Source organism: Drosophila erecta, unplaced genomic scaffold (genome assembly GCF_003286155.1).
Source record: "Drosophila erecta strain 14021-0224.00,06,07 unplaced genomic scaffold, DereRS2 tig00000092-arrow-pilon, whole genome shotgun sequence".
In the NCBI taxonomy this organism is placed as follows: domain Eukaryota; kingdom Metazoa; phylum Arthropoda; class Insecta; order Diptera; family Drosophilidae; genus Drosophila; species Drosophila erecta.
In genome coordinates, this window is record NW_020825207.1 from 11,077,492 (window position 1) to 11,098,860 (window position 21,369).

Here is a 21,369-nt window from a genome sequence, read left to right on the forward strand (position 1 = left end):
TTACACTGCACTACATAAACAACGACTGGCACACATAAATAACCCCATTACAAACCTAATTACAATCAATAACAATTTTATTGCTCGGCCAACGACAAAAGCGAAAATGTCAGAATTGAAATTGTGGCAGCGATATCGATCTTACTTGTTGACATGGGCCAATTACAAACCAACAAAATGCACTGAACTGCAGCCAGCAGCCAAGAAAATTTATAGAAAACTAGATAATTGAATGGCAAAAGGGGGGAAAACACCCACGCAAAACAAAACCAACAGCAAACTGGTTGACAAACAAACTGCACCGACTGCAGACGCCCACTGCCAAGTAAGTTGTACTATGAAAAAAGGAGTTTATTTAGAGAAACGCCTCTACAGGAGCAGTTCCTTTTTTTCAAACCCCACCAAAGTGTTACCTGATCCCAAAGTACGAGTATCTTGTCATCTGGGTGTTGCCCACACTTTGCTCTGTAATTAATTATTTGATAAAAGTACAAGCATTAAGTCAATTAAAACTAAATTTATGCCAAACGCTATCTGATTCTGACAAAAGGCGTGATTTATACCACAGGCAAGCAGAAGTATGTTTATTTGTTCCCTGGAAACTAGTTTTGTGGCCAATAACTGTTAGCTCAATTCCTAGTTCACACTTAAATTGTTGCTTTAAATCTACGATATAAAGAAAATATCTCACGCGGCATAAAAAAATCGTATAGTTATGGTATCATATTTATGAAATCTAAACAATCAAGAAAATTATCTTACCCGTTAAGTAGCATTTTATTATTTGCAAAAAACAATAATATGCCAAAAGCGGTGTTGAACCAAAGACTTAGAATAATAAGATGCGTAACGCCATACGATTTTTTGCACACATTTGCCCGGTTATTTGTTCAATTGATCTTGCAAGTACATACATACATACATACATACATACATATGTACATACATACATACATACATACATACATACATACATACATACATACATACATACATACATACATACATACATACATACATACATACATACATACATACATACATACATACATACATACATACATACATACATACATACATACATACATACATACATACATACATACAACATACATACATACATACATACATACATACATACATGCATACATACATGCATACATACATGCATACATACATGCATACATACATACATAAATGCATACATAAATGCATACTTACATACACCGGTACATACACTACATATACACTACACTCACGGCTCGACCGGTAAGAGAAAACTATTTTGCGACTCTAAATGACTTACATGCCTTACAGTCCTCACTAGAACCAGTTGGGAATTATAGGGCAACAAGAAAATATTTTTCCTAAGCAAATATTTAAAGCGGCAATAACCATGTGTTCCGACAGTAAGTTAAACATTCTTCAGGCTTTAATTAAGACAATTTTTACTACTTTGAGCAAGTAACACATACACTACATACATGCATACATAAATACATACATACATACATACATACATACATACATACATACATACATACCGAATTATTTTAATATTACTTTATTATAATAATTACTTTATACTTGAAAATATGTCGTTAAAGTCCTGGTCCTGCCTCAAGAATTCAATTTTGCAATAAACAGGTTGCATATAAAGTTTGTTATTTATTTATTAGTGCAAATTATTAGTATACAAGTAAAAAAAAATGCAAACTTATGTAAATTTTCAGTATTTCAAATGAAAATATTATTTTGTTGAATGTTTTTGTTATATTCTAATTTGATATTTTTAAAAACCTCGCAATTTTAGCATTTAACAGTTCCATCTGAGCTCTTCATACATGAGAAAAACTACTCGATAAAATCTGACTTTAGAAAACTAAAGGCACCATCTGATCTTTTTTTTAATATCTGCAAAATACACATTAAAGTTTTTGAAAATATTTTTGTTTTTCATGTTAAGTGGATTTCAAGCAGTTACCAGTATTTTGATAAAAATTTAAAACTAATATTCTTTCAATCATATTCCATTTAAAGGCAGCTATTACATTTCTGACTATTACTTACAATTAGCGGACGAACAAGCATTTAATTCGCGTGGCTGGATAAATCATTTATGCATTTGCCACAAAGCCGAAAAAACCTGGGCAATCAATCAAAAATGCAAGGCAAATGCCAAGAACCGCCAATTTAAACGCTCATTAAAGGACGAAGGACGAAATGTGGTGGGTGGGGTTGGGAAAATAGCCAAAATGTCCAAAACGGGAACTGCGCTGCGACAAGCGCACAATTTGCTAATGTTGACGCCATTATTGTATAATTTTCGTTAAGTGGGCGGGGCAGTCGGCGGCGGTCGGTCATTTGTATAGCAAACCGCAAATGTCGACGTCGAGGTTTTTCTAGCCGCTTTCCCCAATTTTTTCACCCACCATTTGCTTTCCTTTCTGACAGTTTCCGCGTCATTTTTTTATAGCATTGTACACTGAAATTATGCATATAGTTATGCATAAATATTACATTTAAAAACAGAAAAAAAGCGCTTTAAAAACATATTAAAGTATTCAAATCCAGTATATATGACTTTGCAATGTAAAGTCGCCTACTGTTTTTGAAATAAACACATGTGTTAGTCGAACTCTTTTTCAGTGCAGTGTCATGAGCGCAGGTCTCTTGGAGGTGCAAGCCCAGACTTCGTCATTATTTTGGCATTATGTGTGGTTTGGGCAGGGGGGGAAGGGGAACGGATGGGGGTCTACCAAGTTTCGGTGGCTCGCAAACATTCGTAAATGTCATTAACAGTTGTAAGGGCTGCGCGCCACGCCCACAACAGGAACTCTATGCGGTCCGTCCGGAAAAGCGAAACGGGCGGTGGAGCGGGTATTTTTACACAAAATTACTTCTTTTATTCGCTGACTGACATTCATCATCATCATCGGGCGCAGTTTGCTGGCCAACGCAATGAAATGCGCTCCTCATAATTCGTGTTTCCATTCAACTTGAAATCCACTTGGACTGACCTTAAAGTCTGCCAAGTGCTAAGTGAAAATCGATTTGTGGAGCTTATCAAGATACAACTGGCTTGCTGGAAAGTTGTTACCATGGATTAATGTTTACACTATCCATAAATGGCATAATAAATTAAGAACACCAGTCGTTGTGCGTTTCTTTATAGCATAGAAACTAAGGATTTTTTATTTCATATTTAAATGTAAAAAGTACTATCTATATGCATACCACATAGATTACAAGTATTGAATATTTAGGGTGTCTAAATCTTAAGCGCATAAGTTCGTACAGCTAGATGGTTTGGGAGTCTTTTTATCTAAGATTATGTGTGTGAAAACTAATTTTGTTAAATGTGTGTCGTCGGCGAGAGTAAAATCAAATTTTGTACTAAATGTAATGGGGGCATATTGGTGGTCTAGAACAATATGAATACGTATTATATATACAAATTCGAAACATAAAATATAAACAAACTGAAATCGAAATAAAAATAAAGATGGCCACAAGAAATAAAAAGTTACCTAATGCGACGAATCAGTGCTTAGTAGATCCTGGGCAGAATGTAGCTGCGCACCTGGGTGCTGTAGCGCTGCCAGGAGGAGTGATAGCGCGCCTGATTCCGGGCATTCGCTCGGGTGGCGCGATGGAGCAGGAGCAGGATGATCAGACTGAGGCCCAAAACTGGTGGCCATGCAGGTTGCAGGGCCATGGGAGCAGCCAGGGCCAGCAGGGCCACGATGTCGCCGAGATAGTTCGGCTGCCGTACCCATCCCCACATCCCGCTGAGCAGCAGACGGCTGCCCTGATACGTGTGAATAGTTTCAATGTTGGCAAAGATCGGACTTTGCGAGTTCAACCGGTATTTGTACTTGTAGGCGCAAGTGAATCGCTTGACCAGCAATCCCACAGACAACAGAGCAGCCACTCCTAGCGGAGCATACCAACAGGAGATGGGTACACGCTGCTCGTAGAAATACTTGGTGACCGCCGTCAGCAGATATGGTGTGGCTGCGTAGCGCAGGAGCAGCAAGCAGCCATAGCCTTCGTGTTGCAGTTCAAAGGATGAGCTCAAGTGGTGCTCGAAAATGATGGCGTCCAGCACGTAGAACAGCAAACAGCTGGCCGAGAGCAGGGTGGCAGGATCGTAGTTTACATTATTCCAGTAGTATTTGGCCTGGTACATATAGCCCTCCTGTTCTCCCAGTTGCGGCTTCGGGGGCCACACGAGCGTCTGGTAGATGTAACAGGCGACATATATCAAAGTGGTCACCAAGGAGAGACGGTACTGAAACTGCTTCCAATCCACGCGTCCTAGCCACTTGGGATTAAGCTGTCTGCCAAGCGCGAAGTCCACCACAAAGCTGCCAGTCCTGCCATATTCATTGGTCAGCGTTTGACGCAGCACATTGTACTTGGCGTTGTCCACCAGCCAGTAACTCCAAGCAGCTGCCACAAAGGCGCCAACGAGTCCAAAAATACAGAAACGTAGATAGTGACGCAGAACGAAGGTCACCACTGGGTACTTCAGATACTCGGCAACGCCTCCGGCAATCAAAAGGGTAAGCGCAACTGCTAGACAGTTAAACTTGTACGTCTCGCGGGTGAGGTGAACCCTTCGTCCGGGCAGGAGTGCAACCAGCAAGAATACCACAACCTGATAGGCGGCAAAGGCAGCCACCACTCGTGGCTGGAACACCTGGCGCGTTAAATAGTTCACATCCAGCAGTATACCCAGATTGAGGCGCTTAAACTGACAGGAATTCCTGGCCGTGCAGCTCCATGTCAAATAGTAGACGGTGGTGGGCAGAAGGAGCAGTAGCAGGAAGGCGCCTAGCCAACCGCCGAATTCTCTAGGAGCCTTCAACTGACGGCAAGATGTTTCCGCCGGTGTAGCCGAATTACGGGTTACATTGAAACTACGGAACTGATCCTCCTCCAATTCATCCTCCTCCTCGATGTCCTCCTCACCCGTAGAGTAACTTCGCTTGGAGGACTTCTCATCGTCGTAAACGGATCGGGACACACTCCTACTATAGCGACTGCCTTCTTCGGTGTTTGTTACTGGAGTTCCAGCTAAATTCGAGATTGTCTTCGACACCGATCTGCGCAGACGTTCGGTTATGCGCTTGCGAATGGAATCCGTGTCCACCTCGCTGTCGCCCTCAGCACGGATCTCGATGCGCTCCGTGGTTGTGGTGGAGCTGCTTGTAATTGTACGGCTGAAGCTGTTGCCGCTGTTCACGGAGCTTGTGTTAAACGCTTTGTTTGGGGCGCCGCTGGATGTGTTGGTGGTCAATGTCATGGGGAGATTGCTGGTTGACAGACGAACGGGCGATGATACCTGTAATATAAGATCATAAGTATGGGTGCCATAAGAGAAGAAACAAAGTCTAAAACTATCTAACCAATAAAAATTGTGCAAAACTATGTAGGTGCTCAAAGACTGGGTGAAAAGCATTTTTGGGGACACTGATTAGATTTCCCTATATCTGTAATCAGCAGTTTAGCTCAACAATTCCAAATCCGTAATTTCCTTATGATAACACATGAGGGCAGAACTCTAAACTGATAAGCAGGGCGGGGGTGCTACTTATCAGCACCAAACAAACCAAAGAAAAACCTCGACATTTGTAATAAAGGTAGGAAAATTAAAGCTAATGTTATAGTTCAGTTTAATTATTTGTAATGGGTGACTGAGTAATCACGTTGATAACCATTACTAATCAAACTGAAATCCATGGAAGTATACAAAATATGTCATAATAAAATCATAACTTATCTCATATTTACTGAAGATTTAACGTAAAATTCAATCGATTTCAAAATTATAATCTGCTGATAGTTGCAATACTGATCACTAGAAGAGAAGCACTTATCCACCGCCCAGCAAAACTGGTTTTAGCTGGATAACTCACCTCGGAAACCTCTGGGATGGGCGTGCGTGCCTTGATGGCGACCTTGACGGGCAGCGATGACCCGGATCCAGATCCCGATCCGGTCAGCGGACCCACCGATGACCTCGGCCGGCTGGAGCGGCGGGTGCGCGGCCCGAGTTCAGGTGAGGGAGGTGCGACGACCTTGTTGCGCGACGGGGAGGCACGTGTCCGGGTGACGATACCGGTGGTGGCGGTGGCGGCTGCAGCGGCAGCTGTCATGGAGCCCGCTCGTCGGGTCACCGGCAGGAGGCTGGGTTGCGTGGACTGGGCCAGAAGTGGACCGCTGGACAAGTCTTCCGTGCGACGCGGGCGTCTCAGGCGTCTTTCCATGGTGTATTATTGCGTTCGAAAAAACGTGCTGCAAAATGGATATATGGTCAGTCGTTATCTATGGACTCTGCTCGGCGAGTGGTGTGTTATTTATAGTTTACAAAATACACACAATCTATTAATGAACTTAAGTAACGATGCGGTTTTCTCTAGTTTCTTTGTGTCAATCTTTAATGTTCTGTATTTATTTGTGTTTGCGCGCCGAAAGGAAAAGCGACGTCGCTGCCGCAACTGTACATTCCGCAGGCAGCGACGCTGGCAGAACGCGCTCTCGATTGCTCTCTCTTCTTCTGGACTGCCACTTTTAAAGCGCTATTAAACTTCGTTTTGGCAGCTTTAAACGCTTCGCCACTTAGTTACTCACTTCTGATGCGATTTATTTCCAGTTTTTCACTTTATCGGGCTATTGAAACGCCGTAAATTCAGCATAAATCACTGGATAAAAAAGACGCGCGTCTCACTGTCGGCGGCTGAGGAAATTTTGTTGTAAAATGAGTGCGGCCCACTTGCGTTGGTATTTTTCAGTGTTGACTAAGGGCGGAAGGCGCCTAACAGCACGCGGCGTGAAGTGATTTAGTGGGCACTTAAAACCATTACAACCACATAAAAACATATTTATCCTTAAATATCATAAAGTCTTACATATATTTGTAATTATTTCTACGATCCCTTAAACTTTAACCGAATCAGACCACAGCTCAAACATTATAGCAAACTATTTTAGGAATTTGTTATCTGCAAAGACTAACAGTGCTCATTCTATTTTTGTACCTTATAAGAAGCTAAACTTTTCGTTAAGTCTGCTTTTAAATTAGTTGTGCAAGATTAAAGAATACTGCAAAGTAATATTCTTAGGAAACAAATAACTATTTATAAAATGAATCATCAAAATACCTTAAAACTTCTTTAAAACTGTTTTCTTTGCCATTGAGCTAAGTAATTACTTTAGCTAAAAAGAAGCTAGAGTGCCGGACCTGGCGAGTGGCGCAAGAGTGACTGTAATTTCTGGTATTTTTTAGCACATTCTATCCCAATCTCCTCACACACATAACAAAAGGCAGGAGAAAAATTGTAAATTATTACGGATTACCCGGACATTTTTCTGTCATTTTCCGAGCAATGTAAGTACAAAGCATTCGAAAAACCTAATCCGCAACAAACACACACACAAAACCCGAACGAAAATGTTGCGCTTGCCAAATTGTGGTTATTAATTTGTTATGAAAACGTCTCTCTCACGGCCGCCTCCTACCTGAAAAAAACAAAATTGGAAAAATAACGAAAAAACCAAAAGTTGCGCTGCAGAAAAGCAAGTGAGCTCCATTGGATCAGTAGAAAGGTTACCCCCAGGACATCGCCATGGTGACCCCACAATCGCCGACGCCCATGTTCAATGGATTGGACGATGATCTCTACAGCGACGCCAAGTATGCCCATGAAATCAACGACAAGATGCGGGTACCCAAGAGAATTAAGGCCACTGGGGAGTACTCCAACGAGGATCTGCTGCTGTCCAACCAGAACGGCTTGATCAGCTCCTGGAACTATCACGACAAGATTGACATGAATGTACCGGATCGAATTGTGGTCCTGGGCCACAATCAGCACCTGGAGACGCGCTCTGCTCCGCGGGAAATCCAGCTGGAGAACTCAATTCTGCCCAAGAATCCATCGGTCGGATTGGTGCGCGTCCAGACGCCACCGCGCATCATTACCCTCACCGATCACCACTTCCCCTCGGCCTCCGAGGAGAGCTCGCCCATTAGGGCGAATGGCCATCATTTGTATGGTAATGATCTCGACGAGGACGCCGACGACGAGGAGACCCATGCCACCCAATATGTGCGTGCCAATGGAGTTGCCCGTATGGGATTCCACGCAAATGACGCCAATTCCGTTGAATCGGACTCGCAGGTGAGTAAATATTAGTTTTTTAATTCGATTGTACTTCTAACTTATAAATCAAATGGATAGGCAGAATTAATTCTAAAAAGATTACGATTTTGCGTATCAGCAGACAGAAGAGCTACTTAGTGATTTCTTCTTAAAGGTACTTCATTGATAACTTGATTTGATAAACGTGCATTTATAGATGTTAGTGATCTACACATGACGCAATGAAACAGCCAAGAATGGTAATAGATAGCGGTCCCAATGCGCTTGCCACCCATTCAGTTTGCCAAGCGATTAATAACCAGCTGGTTTTATTGAATTCCTAATACTGTTTTGATAACACGGCTGACCCAATTCCCAAGGACTGTGTGGAAACACGGTCTCACTCTTGTTAATCGCTGGAGTAGGCATGGGCCTCCGGTCGATCCTCGTCCTCCTGTGGATCCTTAAGACGCCTCGCGAAGGGACGACACTTCCAGATGTCCACCTCGGTGGCCAGGCACTTGCGAAAATCAAAATCGCACAGACCAAGATTGTAAGAGCTCTCCATGGGCTCAAAGTAGTGGAGACCTCGGCCAATCTTAATGACCACACCCGAGCTAAGCACGATCTTGCGATCATGCAAACTGTCGTCCATCTGGAAATTCATCTGGATGTTGCCACCGGCCAGGTCGCTCTTCATTTGCTGCAGCATCTGCAACTGATTCGTGGGTGCCGCCGCATCTGGGCGCGTTGTGAGGCGAATATACTTTAGATAGCGACAATTCTTGACCAGCACCTCCAAGAAGTTGAGCAAATTCCTGAAGTGAGGCGGCTCCGTCAGGTGGGGCTCATTGAGATGGGCCTCCCGGACGGAATCGTCCAAGTACGCACCAAACAGCCGCTGGTAGCTCCTGCCCCTGGCACCCTGCTCGATGGTGATGTGATCCAGCATCCTGCTGGTGTGCAGGTGGCCTTTGACCTGATCCCTCAGCTGTTTGGCCCGCGCCTCGTACATCTTCAAGTACTTCAAGCACAGCTGGCGGCGACTCGGCTCCGCATCGGCCATCTGGGATAACTTGAAGATGCTCTCCTCGTACAGCAGTATCGCCTCCATAATGTGACCCGTCTGCTCGCACTTCAGCGCACTGATTATCGCCTCCAGTTTCGGCAGCTCGCCATCATCCACGTCTGCAAGGCTGGGGCTGGTTGTCATTGTTCACTGTACAGAAATTTCAATTTGGGGTGAATTATCAAAAGTTTGTTTATATTGACACAGGGAATTTTTGGGGGGGAGCTTTGAAAATGACTCCTGCTTCTGACAATTATTATTTGGCTTCTGCTAATCTGGAATCAATGGAATCCTTGGGATACAATATTTCTCTACTAAATCATTAAATTTTAAATGTCACATTGATTACAGAACAAGGGTCCCAAATTTTCAAAAACCAAACACTTGAAATGGCACACACACCTAAACCTCTATGTGGCATTAATCTTCGCATACCTTATGTCTTCCAGGTGACCACGGGCAGTGCCAGCAAGCGCTCGCAGTTGAATCAGCAGCAGCACAACAACCTGGATGCCTCGATGCTGGCGCACCGAGAGGGCACGCCCATGGGCGAGCTGACGCCCCACGAGGAGATCCTGTATCTGAGACGCCAGCTGGCCAAGCTGAATCGCCGGGTGCTGAACATCGAGATCAACAATGAGCAGCGCACGCAGCGGGAGAAGATCGTCTACTGTCTGGGCCTGGCCTACTTCGTACTCAAGACAATATTCTGGCTGAATCGCAATTAGATAGGGACAGACCACTATGACGGTTGGAGATCTGCGGTGGGTGCCAGGACAACCAACAACATGCTATGGACACCCTTTTGGAACAGCTTCTTTCGTTTCTTGACTTCCGTGTTGTTTCTTTTGTGGAAAAGCTCTGAGAGAGACTTTGTTTTTTGTTTGCCATAACTTCGTAGTCTAAGCTCGATAATAAATAAGCGCAACACCGTTCTGTTTTGTACACCGTGGAAAACCAAAAAACAAAGGCCCCCATACTTAATTTGTAAGATGATCTGGCACTTAAGGAGCGTGTATCTAAATTTAAGCTTTAATCTCTACCTGTTTCACCCGAGCAGCACCCAACACAAATCCGATTCATCATAGCATTGCTCTGAGGAGATATTGTTTAAAGGGTTGTTTCTATTCTAGATCTGTTAACATTTAATAATCCCAAAGTGAACACAAGAACTCTAATGGTATTTGTATGCGAAATCCCATACGATAAATAGTTAAATATATACATTAATATAATAGTACCGTAAATCCCACAGAAATCATTGCATTGATTTTTGCATAACTAACGGAAACGAAGGAAATCCATTTAGAGTGTAGCATGAATCATCAATTGAATTCATCATGATATTTAAAAAATAAAACGTTTAAAGTACCAAGCCAAAGCTCGTTTTCCTATTTTTGTTCCAGGAAATAAGTAGATGTTCAGTTTTCAACGCATTTAAAAAATGTATTTATTTTAATTTGTTGGTTTTCTCTTTAAATTATACGTATAGTAATCAATTAAAACTACCGATTAAATGCAATTACATCTGCTTGTCTCATCTAACTTCCGACTTCTTCCTCTGCTATACATCTTTAGCTAACAAGACGTTAAACATTAAGTTTAATGCAAAATGACGAAAAGACCTGAGCGAAATTTCGTTCGATTCATTTGCGGTGTGTGTGTAGTTTTTCGTGTATTTGTCGTCTGAGAAGTGGATATTGTGGATTCCCTTTGCTGCCCGATCTTTTAGTCGCTTTCATCCAACTACTGAGAGAACAAGATGCAATTGTTTGTATCTTTTTATTTATAATGGAATTATGTTATCGTTTACTTTACACAATTTATATGCAAGGGGGACTACTTTCCTCTTCAATTTCCCCAACGATTCGCACTTTTCAGGCGAATCGGCGCAGGAACGAAAAAAAAACACCTCAACGCACATCCTGCTACTCTTATTTCTTCTCATTTTCTGTTGGCTGTCCTCTTCTTTGTATATTGGGCATTATAAAAGAAACGACTACTATAAACTTAAAAACTCATATGTATAAATACAATTTTGCTTATTTTCACTTATTTTTGTTCTCTCGCGTGTTTGTTTGGGGATACAACTTCAACAGATCTCGCTTGTTCATGTTGTCGATGAGATGATCGGGCTTAGCATTTTATATTAGAAGGGGGAATTTGTGGATGCTGATGTTTGGATGTGGTGTTGCCACCAGTGTTCTTGTTTGCTTGTGGGTTCTGGCTGGTTGTGTGTGACTTGGTGATGGATTGTGATGAGGGGATGAGCAGTTTACTCGCTCTCATCATCGTCGTCCTCGTCGGACTCCTCCTTCTTGCTCTTCTTCGATGCCTTTTTCGCTGGTTTCGCGCGCTTCTTGGCTCCACCGTTGGCAGCACTGCTGCCACCATTGGCCTCGAACTCCTTGACAGCCCGATCATAGTCATCCTTAGCCTTGGCAGCCTTGGCCTCCCACTCCTAAGAGTCAAAAGAAGAGATTGGGGTGTAAGTAAGGATATCTGGATAGCAATAGCCATGTGTACTTACAGACTTGTCCTTCATTGCCCTCCATAATTCGCCACCGCGCTTGGCCACCTCGGTGACCTTGATGCCGGGATTCTCGCGCTTGATCGACTCGCGGGCACTGTTGAGCCACAGCATGTAGGCGGAGAGTGGGCGTTTTGGCTTATCAGACATATTTGAATGTGTTTTTGTTGAAACTATTTAACAAGTGTTACACTAGGTATTTTTGCTTCGAGCTGCAAGTAAGAAGAGAAATAATTATAAGCTGGGTACATTTTTAACAGTCTACAGATTCTGCTTAGCATTACTGTAATTGCACCCTGGTTTACTTTTAGATAAATGCTGCAAGAAGCACATTTTCCAGTATCCTTATATCTATAAAACTTGTATTCCATTGTACTGTACTGCACAACCAGAACTAAACAGTTCACCAAGTTAAGCACTAAAATATAGTGTTTTACGAATGCGATCAAATGCTGTACATTCTACGTAAACTAAAGCTGTAAAATCGAAGTCTGTTCTTTTTAGAGCCATCTTCAAATATTAAAAAATTCATATAACTACTTAGTAGTACTGTACTCGACCGAAAACTAAACACTTTAATTCAAAATGTTATGGGCATCACATTTTCGGTTTAGCAGCGCGCCATGTTCCTGTACCAAAAAGCCAGGCGAACACAACAGCAGGGGTAGCGTGAGCGAGACAGCAGGCCACACCGGGACGAGGCGATGGCGGTGAAAGCGAGATGGCACCACTACTAGGGCTATCGCTCAGCACTCTTGAGCAAGAAAATAAAATAAAAGAAACTGAAAAATGCGCGCGCGCGCGCTTGCTCTCTCCCGCTTCTTGCTTCTTCTATCTGCTCGAACGCGCGCCACTTAATAATTAATATGAAATTAATTGGTGTTCTACAAAGGAATACGCCTGGACCTTTGAGACCGCAACTGTTTGGCGGCTTAAAGGGCCCGGCTATTTGGCCAAAAAAAGTGGCACTGCTTTCGACGGCGAGTGCGGAAATCAGCGAAATGGCAACACACTTTTTCTGTATGCGATGACTGCCTTATATTGGTACAGACTGCGATGCGCTCTCAAAATGTATGAAAAACCTCGAAAACGGTGGGGAAATGGTCGTTTGGGTACAGATTTCAAAGAAACACTTAGTTATTTGTATAAGAGGCCAAAAAGAAGGGCTTTTAGCAATTAATGTTGATTATTTAACGTGTTTTATCACAGCGCTCTTTGAACTCTTCCTTCCTCTCTCTCACTCATTAAAGTAACTTGGAAACTAGCCGTTTATTTGAACAAGCTGTTGGTTATCACTTATACATGTGTTATTTGTCACAAAATTGATGTTTTTTAAAGTATTTATCTTATTTGCTGCCGTCCGTTCACCAACCTTTGTCGCTTGTTCTTCGAAAAAAACTGAACGAGTCAGCGTCGACTGCCGAAAATGAAGGCGGCGCTCTCACACGTACTCCGCTGCCGCAGTCGACGGCGGCAGAGGTGCGCAAAAAAAAGAAATGAAGGCGGCAGATGTTCGAGAGAGAGAGCGGGAGAACTGCGTGGCTTTGCGGTTCGCAATGTTTTTTCCACATTTCTCCAACTTTCTTATCTGCCGATACTCACAAATGGTATTTTTATGAAATATAAATATAATTTTTTTACACTAACAGGACAAAGAAATTATTTACAAATAAATTATCTTGAACAGACTACTCCTCACTCTCTCAGAGAGTGAGAGAGCAACGCCACTCTCTCCGAACCGGCAAATTAAAAGAGAAACGCTAAATGTCGGGTAAAAACAAATGCACAAAACCGCATATCTTATAGGAAATAGTAAGCAAAAAAGGCGCGCGTTTTGCTTGGCGTCTAGAAAACAATTTGAAAAATTGCTACTTTTTGGGTGAAAAATAAGGCGAACTGCGATGTTGGCGGCCATTTTGAGGCGAGGCCTAAGAAGCAGCGAGCAAAGTAAAGAAGTCAAAGCCAAAATGGCAACGCTTGCTCTGCTCTTCTTTGGCTTTGGGGTACAGACACGCGCTGCTTGATTGAATTCACAACTAATTTAACGACGGAAAACTGTATACTTCACACAACTAGGCACTTATATCTGTATAACCAAATCAATATACTCTTTAGATTTTATCTTGCACAATATTATTTTGAACTCAGTAGAGGAAACCAACCTTGCGCTTGTGTGGCTAAAAATGAACTGTACGGAAGAACGCGACTGTCGGCAGAACGAAGAAAATGAGTGAAGATGCGTAAGGGTAAAAGAAACGCCGACAAGCAGCGACGTCGGCAGCGATGCCGTGTTGGTATTGGTGAGAGCGAAAGAGAGTGTCTCTCACTGTGATGGCGAGCAAAACGGAAAGCGATAAATGGCATGTAAAAACAAATAAAACGCTAAGCAGGGAAATGCGTTTTGCACAATAGTAGACCAACTAAATGGGCAAAAACAAATAAATGCATTTCTCGGGTCCTGCGAAATATTGCAACTATATTGCGGTTTCGCATTTTCTTCCACTTTTCCATATGTACAACTGCGTGGCGAGCAGAGCAAACTCTTTTAGTTGAGCAGTACCACAGTTGAGCATACCACAAAGAACGAGGGTCGCTTTTTAAAAATGGCGCCAAAAATTATATGCCAAAAAATAGGTACCATTAATAATACACACATTAAAAAAAAAAAATTGTCAATCTACCTAAGATTTTCGTTAACTTTATATTAACCCTACAGTGAATCCAACTTCTGGATTCTTATATTAACCCTACAGTGAATCAAACTTCTGGATTCTTATTCTAACCCTATAATAAATAAATAGAATTTTCTTCCTTTGCCTCACTTTAGATTAAAAATGCACTCTTGCTTGATTTTTCTGGCACAAAATAAATATTATTCCTTACTAATTAATTACCATTTTATATATAATTTATATATATAAAATATAACATATATATATAATTTACGTAAGTACTGCTATATAATTAAATAAACACGACCATGAAACTGTGGTGTGAAGTAAAATTAAATACTATGTGCAGAAGATCCTTATAGGGAAACAACCGTTACATATCGGCTAGATTTTCAGAGGCAGATGCAGCAAGCCGTTTTCCCACAATCAAATCGTAAATGCCCAGAAACGGGAACAAAGGATCTCAGAATCGTTGCTGCAGTTTTTCCTCCTGGAGGCACAAAGGATAACGATGTCACGCGCTGTTGCAAGTTCACAATAGCGAAGGATGAAACAGGAAAAGCGAAGGGGCGAGAGCAAAGGGCAGACGAACAAGCATGGAACCTACCTGAAGGAAGAAACTGCATTCCGTTGCACACAGATTGCATGAGGGAAAATCTGCTTCGAAATCCAGAAATTGCATTATTAAAGCAAAATGGGCGAGCCAAATGCTTTCTGTTAATTAACAGCTGCTGTTAATGTGCGATCCCTCTCCGATTCTCCATTTGATAAGCACAAAAAGAGAGGCAAGACAACTTCAATTCAGCTTTATTTTTTACATACATATGCACGTGCGTAAACGCCTATATGTCCGTTATTTTTTATGTACGTATGTGTATATGAACAAATATGTTTTCATTTTTTTGATGGGAGAAAAACCCATAAGTATAATCGGAATAACGGAACGGAAGACGGAACTTTGAATCCGCCACTGTGTTCAAAGAGCGCCTCTCAAACACGAATAACGGACCTGCGCTCTCTTTCGCTCGCAAAAGCAGCAAAGCAATTCGTCAGCACATTCATTCGCTTTTGCTTTGGCAATGCTTGAAAAACCGTTGTTTACTAGCTTTTTTGGGATTTTGGATGTTGATGTTGTTTGGATGTTGTTATTTTCAAACTTGTACAGAGGTGTACATACGTATTCGGAGGCAAGGACCGCGGATCTAAACGGTCGTTTCCTTCGCCAGCTCGTTAAATTTTAATGTTTCTAGTCAACATCAGTTTTATATTCCTGTCGTTTGTGCTTTATGAAAGCAGACTTGCAGAAGCACACAGCAAAAGCATCAAAGAAACATCATCACATGAGCGAAACAGCAAGAGAGAGGTGGAGAGAAGCAGTAGAAAAGCAGAAAGCAAAATGTACATCGTCAGTTGGGGAGCAGCAGTTGCTCGACGTGGTTATCGTTTGTGCTTTTCCCTTTGTGCTTTTTGGCACGAGGGACCATTGCCTAAGTGGGTTTTCTAAAAATAGAAAGCACTACCAAAAAATATCATTTATTCAAGACGACCATGAATAGTGCTGTACCGCCCGGCGTGGTGGGACTACCCTATCGATTTTCGGATGAGCGTACGGTCAAGTTCGTAGAGCTTTACGGCCGGGAGCCTTGTCTCTGGAACAAGCGACCCTATTTGCGTCGAGCTCGAAACGCCGCCTATCGGCGAATTCAGTCCGGGATCAATGCTGGTATAGAACCATACGAATCAGGTCTTACCATCCAGGGCGTCAAGATGAAGATCAAGAATCTCCGTACTGGGTACCACCAGGAGCTGAAGAAGATCAGAACTATTCCGGGATATCAGCCAAAGACGCCCTGGTTTGCCCCACTTCACGGATTTTTGGCAGAGTTCTTGGACACGGTAAGGGATTATTATGATTCGAAGATTTGTAGGATTCAAATCAAAATAAGATCAAATAAGATCTAGGACATTAATTGTTGAGCTTATTTTGAAATAAGATTTATAGACTCATTGCCAAGCTTCTCAATTTAAATAAATTAGAGGATTCTGGTACCAGCAAAAATAGCTTACACTCTAAAAGTTAATAATAATAGAAAGGAATAAACCTTTTTGATCTCCGCAACTTGTTTACTCAGCATTTTGAGAAACTGAAAATGAAAAGCACACACAATTAATGCTTATGTATGAGAAATGGTAATTCTATCACAGCAGTAATATGTATGTATCTTTGCAACCGAAAATATTCCTCGACAAATATTTTTTGTGGCCCACTGTGAGATCAAACATAATAAGCTTTGAAAAAGATTTTGTGACAAATTTGAAGCAGTAGTAGTATTCCTATATGCCCACATAGCGGACAAAATAGCGCGATCCACTAATTTAATCAATATGAAAACACATTGTGCGGTAGGATTGGTTTGTATGGAACCATATTGAAATTTGTTATAGTTAGTTAGTTTACAGATGTCTACGGGACGTTTGCTGACTGGTTTTCATTCATAACATTAAGTTCCAGTTTTCTCATGTATAAATGATAACATAAATAACTATGTCATATTGTATTTGTTTCTACAGAATGAGTTGGAAACAGCAACAACTCCACAACTACGGCGTCTACAGATTCGACTTACCAGACTGAAGCCGATTAAGATACAGACGGAGATTAAGCCTGATCCTGATGATTTTTCCGGCCCCGAGAGGCCACTGGATCCCACACCCTCGTCCCTTTTTACTGTTCTGCCAGCACCCATGCCCATGGATCAACCTCCCACTCCGCCGCCTTCCCTGCCCAAGATCGGAGACATCAATTCACCAGGACTTCCAGCCCAAGTCCCTGTTCAGATGCCATTGCCCCTGTCGACAGCCTGCTCCATTTCTGAAAAGAGTGAGGTCCTGGGATTGGGTCTGGGATCATCGGTAGCTGGACGGGCGAATGGAGTTGGACTCGGAGTTGGAATGCGAGGCGAGGACGAGTTCACCTACTTTGGCTTGAGCGTTGCCGCGCAAATCCGGAATATGCCATTGGCCAGTGCGATGGTAATGCAGTCGAAAATCCAGTATATGCTCTCTATGGAGCGTCGTAAGATTAACGGCCATCCTGTCGATATGGATATGTTATTTAACTGAAATCTATGTTTTGTAAATTATTGAGATTACATTCCTTAAAATGAATCTGTGAATATAACTTTTGGCAAAACATCTTTGATTGCTCAATTTACAAGGCTCTTGTGCTGTGTTCTTGTTGGAAAACACTAAGTACCATATGGCGTTAAACTCAATGACGAAGCAACCTCATATAATATATAAGTTACAAAAAAATGAATATTGGAAAATTAAAATGTATGTTCATATCACATCATACAAAGTCCAAAACATTGTATTACTTAAGATAGTATTAAGATAGTATTAGTACGAATTTAAATTTAAACTAAACTTTAATATAATTCATCTTAACGATAACACACTTTGCACCAGACTTTTCATTTAAGTCGGATTATTCAGTGGCTTCCATTTGCGAGCATTCACTGTGCCGCCGAAAGAAAAGCAGAGAAGCAAGGCGGCAAAAACATTGCGAGCGGGAGAAAGCAAAACTGTACATTGCACAGCAAGACAACTAAGAGAGCGAACCACCGAAAATCGGCTAAAATGACATCAGACTCTGGGTGCACTGAGCAAATTTTGTTCTAAGCAGTTATACTTAATGGAAATTCTATGTTCAAGCGATGCAGGAGTAAGTATTTAATATCGAAGCACACTACGAACGCGTTATCAAAAAATCTGGCATATCGCTATCTCTATGGAATCTGCTTGCCTAAACTTTCTAGCTTTTATAGCTCCTGAGATCTCGACGTTCACACGAAGGGAAAAACAGATGGATCCCGATCAATAATACATACTTTATGGGGTCGGAAACGCTTTCTTCAACCTGTTACATACATTTCAATGAATCTAGTACTCTAGTAATCTAGTAACGGGTATAAAACAGTTAACTTATGACTTATTTTGTTTTTAATAAATAGTAATAATTAAACTAATTTCCATTGTCGAGGTGTGAACACATTTTCAGTTCTGTAAATTAATCACCGCAAAAGTTTTAATTACTTGAAAGTCGAACCAGGCTCTAAGGACCACCAAACACCCACATGTGTTTGGGCAGTGAGTAGTGTTGCACTTTAGAGCCCCGCTTTAAATTGGGTCACATGGGAGTGAATCCTGTTGCTCGTGTTGGTTTTGCCACTGCCTGGTGGTGCAACAATAGGCCCCACGGAATGTGCCGAAGATACAGATACTGAACTTGGCCGTGGAGGCCGATGGGGCATGGGGAGTGTGGGCGTGTGGCGTGGGGCATTCGGATTCGCACTCCCAACCCGTGCTCGTTGTTGCTAGCGACCGGCAAGCTCTATCCAAAACACACACTAACACACCAACAAAACAACAACGCGTCGCCGGGCCATCGTTAACCGTATTATTTAGCGAGCTGCTCCCCAGATTTCGCCCCGATTTCCCCTTTTTGGCGCACATGCAGCCCCATCAGCTGTTCGCCAGAAACGAAACCCGTGGAAGGTGGGAGCAAAAAACAGAAACAGAAACAGCAACGGAAATCGAAAGAGAATCCGAGCCAGAAAGGAGAGCGATATACATAAGTGAATCGGGGTGTACCTCAGGTTTTGAATCACCTGCTGTGTTATTAAAAGCTTACGGAACGTACTGGATCCAAGCCGTAAAATAGGTATTATTCACTGCCCAATCTCGGATCCTTCAGCGGCACACAACTAATCTCTAAGGAATGAAACTTTTCACTCGCATTAAACGGAAAAGCCTTCTGCTTAACCCCCATATTTCCAACTTAAAAACTTAGTAACTAAAATTTGCGTTAAAAGGAATTAGCTCTACTTCTTATTTACTGCATGAACAATTTCAACGCGAAATCATAACTTCGTTAACCCCATTTTATTCACCACTAAACGATCCCCTACAAAAAGTGGCGCCAAAGAGATATCTTCGTTCGGAGCCGTAGTGCCCTTCATGAAACGTAAAGGCAGAACCAAGTACATTTAGTCCATATGCCAAGCATATTTGTTCGCGTAGGATGGGCAAAGACGATGCAACGTTGTGGAGCGGCAACAACAAGTGCCCCGTGTGCCGTATACCGTATCCCCTGTTCCTGGGTAGTTTGCCTGCATCCTGCTGCGAGTACTTCAGTCTCCTGATTGTCTGCACAAGGATATGCCAGGAGTGCTGATGTGTGTGTGTTGCAACATTCACTTACTCAAGGCAGCTCACGCAGCTCAGTTCCATGAAAGGCACAAACTGCTCGACCCTGCAATCCGCACATATTCGTCTACTAAACCGAATAAACGTGAAGCCGGAGTCCATATTCCTGTGTGGCATGTCCACGTCCAGGCAGCAGGAATCAACCTAAGCTGGGTAAGCGGGGTCGGTCGGAGGTAGGAGCAAAGAGGAAGACCCAGACACCAAGGATCTCATAGAGGAATGCTTAGTAGACACAAAAAGGTCCGAGGCCTTCTCTACTCCTCAGCCATTACCAAATTGAAAAAGTTGCAGCAGAATGTGGCAGGCAAGACGCATGTGTTTCATAGCTATTTCTACCTCATGCCCGATGATCCATTGTGGTTCCTTAAGTTCCCATTAACCATATTCCAATTTTGGTAACACATTTAGTGCTGTTTAATTACAACTTTGCAGTTAGAAACCTTATAGTAAGTAAGGCATATGTAATTTAAAATATTGGGTATGGTGATATTAGTACCGAACAAATGAAGATGTACACCGCGCAGAGCATCCATCCTTCGATCGGATTGCTCACCATAGCGCTGGCACATCCAAGTACATACGCATGCAGGCTCGTTATATCCACATCCTGTCGAAATGTGCGCCTCATGCGTCCGTCCTCGATTCGATGAAGCGTCGCCAGTTCGCCCGGCTCGTTAGCTGGCTCGTTTCTGCATGCTCCTCCCGATGAGCGGCTGGAGACCCCGGCCTGCCCCTCATCCACGGCCACTCCTGGCCGACAATTGCCACCACCGAAAGTCGCCGGCAGTCGCGTCGGTCCGCCGACTGCAGCCCGCTTGGGTATCAAAACCGAAAACGAAACCAACACCGAGCCATAACATCAGAGCCCACCCAACCCCACCAGCCCACTTCACTCCACTCCACTCCACTGTACCCCACCATCCCCCGGCGATGTCATCCGTCGGCCGGGCCGTTGGCTTCATACTATGAAGCTATGGCTACACAGACACACGGCTGAAATGAGACGACAAACAAGCATAATAATCGACCGACCCACTGGCACGGTGGGACCAATGGGCCAAGCAAAATATGTGCATTTCTGGATTTAGAAATTATGCTATATTTTCCGGATATCGGTACACCCCAAAGATACGTTGTGTATGCTGCAAAGCAACCCCTTTTAGGCACCCCAAACTGTTTTGGGTTGAGGTCAATGATCTGTAAAATACGTTACCTTGTTAGTCCCATCAAGGAATACAGTTGCAACACATTTTGGAAAGATATTTGCATTTTTCTAGATCCTACAATATTTATGTTCCTAATCTTGTGTGGTAAAAAAAAGTATTATATTTAAGGGTGCGATAATAGGCTTTGCTAAACAAAGAGCATGCTAAATGTAACGATCTTCCAATGAACTTTATGAACTGACTTGCTACTTTGTATCTCACATTTCTTATCTTAGGGATATTTAAATAAATGCCACTTCAAAGTGACCATATTCATATTTTACCAATGCGAAATTATCAGTGGCAGTTGCATCACGGAATCACAAATCTGAAATCTGGTTAATCCGTTGAGCGATTCATCATTAGACGCACTCGGATTGTTCCACTGCATTTTCGCATACCCTACGCCCAAACGAATCGGGTTCTTTGGTTTCGTGTGCTGTTTGCCTTTGCTTCGGACTCGGGCAGATAC

At 42.6% G+C, this 21,369-nt stretch overlaps 5 protein-coding genes across 9 annotated transcripts; 2 read left to right on the forward strand and 3 right to left on the reverse strand.

Moving 5' to 3' along the window:
• Positions 1-3,166: 3,166 nt before the first annotated feature.
• On the reverse strand, positions 3,167-6,834 carry LOC6548282 (lamin-B receptor). 2 transcript variants are annotated; one of them, XM_001975072.3, is made up of 3 exons: positions 6,640-6,834; positions 5,925-6,303; positions 3,167-5,350 (listed from the first exon to the last, which is right to left on the reverse strand). In XM_001975072.3, exons 2-3 carry the CDS (start codon positions 6,273-6,275, stop codon positions 3,551-3,553), a joined length of 2,151 nt encoding a protein of 716 aa, XP_001975108.2. In that variant the 5' UTR covers positions 6,276-6,303; positions 6,640-6,834; the 3' UTR covers positions 3,167-3,550. The 2 variants fall into 2 exon arrangements, with proteins under 2 accessions (XP_001975108.2, XP_026836597.1); XM_026980796.1 differs by lacking the exon at positions 6,640-6,834 and adding an exon at positions 6,388-6,585 and having other exon boundaries at positions 3,170-5,350.
• Positions 6,835-7,265: 431 nt separating this feature from the next.
• LOC6548280 (transport and Golgi organization protein 11) lies at positions 7,266-10,600 on the forward strand. 2 transcript variants are annotated; one of them, XM_026980271.1, is made up of 3 exons: positions 7,266-7,396; positions 7,581-8,189; positions 9,669-10,600. In XM_026980271.1, the coding sequence occupies exons 2-3, from the start codon at positions 7,635-7,637 to the stop codon at positions 9,945-9,947; spliced, it is 834 nt and encodes a 277-aa protein (XP_026836072.1). In that variant the 5' UTR covers positions 7,266-7,396; positions 7,581-7,634; the 3' UTR covers positions 9,948-10,600. The 2 variants fall into 2 exon arrangements, with proteins under 2 accessions (XP_026836072.1, XP_026836071.1); XM_026980270.1 differs by having other exon boundaries at positions 7,268-7,396; positions 7,570-8,189.
• Positions 8,200-9,662, reverse strand: LOC6548281 (MIT domain-containing protein 1). Its single transcript, XM_001975071.3, has one exon. The coding sequence runs from the start codon at positions 9,361-9,363 to the stop codon at positions 8,560-8,562; it is 804 nt and encodes a 267-aa protein (XP_001975107.1). The 5' UTR covers positions 9,364-9,662; the 3' UTR covers positions 8,200-8,559.
• Positions 10,601-10,987: 387 nt separating the features above from the next.
• Positions 10,988-14,016, reverse strand: LOC6548279 (high mobility group protein D). 2 transcript variants are annotated; one of them, XM_001975069.3, is made up of 3 exons: positions 13,912-14,016; positions 11,750-11,961; positions 10,988-11,680 (listed from the first exon to the last, which is right to left on the reverse strand). In XM_001975069.3, exons 2-3 carry the CDS (start codon positions 11,897-11,899, stop codon positions 11,495-11,497), a joined length of 336 nt encoding a protein of 111 aa, XP_001975105.1. In that variant the 5' UTR covers positions 11,900-11,961; positions 13,912-14,016; the 3' UTR covers positions 10,988-11,494. The 2 variants fall into 2 exon arrangements, with proteins under 2 accessions (XP_001975105.1, XP_026836073.1); XM_026980272.1 differs by lacking the exon at positions 13,912-14,016 and adding an exon at positions 13,122-13,226.
• A 1,441-nt stretch (positions 14,017-15,457) lies between these two features.
• LOC6548306 lies at positions 15,458-17,737 on the forward strand. Of its 2 annotated transcripts, none has more exons than XM_001975068.3 (2): positions 15,458-16,317; positions 16,993-17,737. In XM_001975068.3, exons 1-2 carry the CDS (start codon positions 15,970-15,972, stop codon positions 17,542-17,544), a joined length of 900 nt encoding a protein of 299 aa, XP_001975104.1. In that variant the 5' UTR covers positions 15,458-15,969; the 3' UTR covers positions 17,545-17,737. The 2 variants fall into 2 exon arrangements, with proteins under 2 accessions (XP_001975104.1, XP_026836070.1); XM_026980269.1 differs by lacking the exon at positions 15,458-16,317 and adding an exon at positions 16,591-16,824.
• Positions 17,738-21,369: the final 3,632 nt, after the last annotated feature.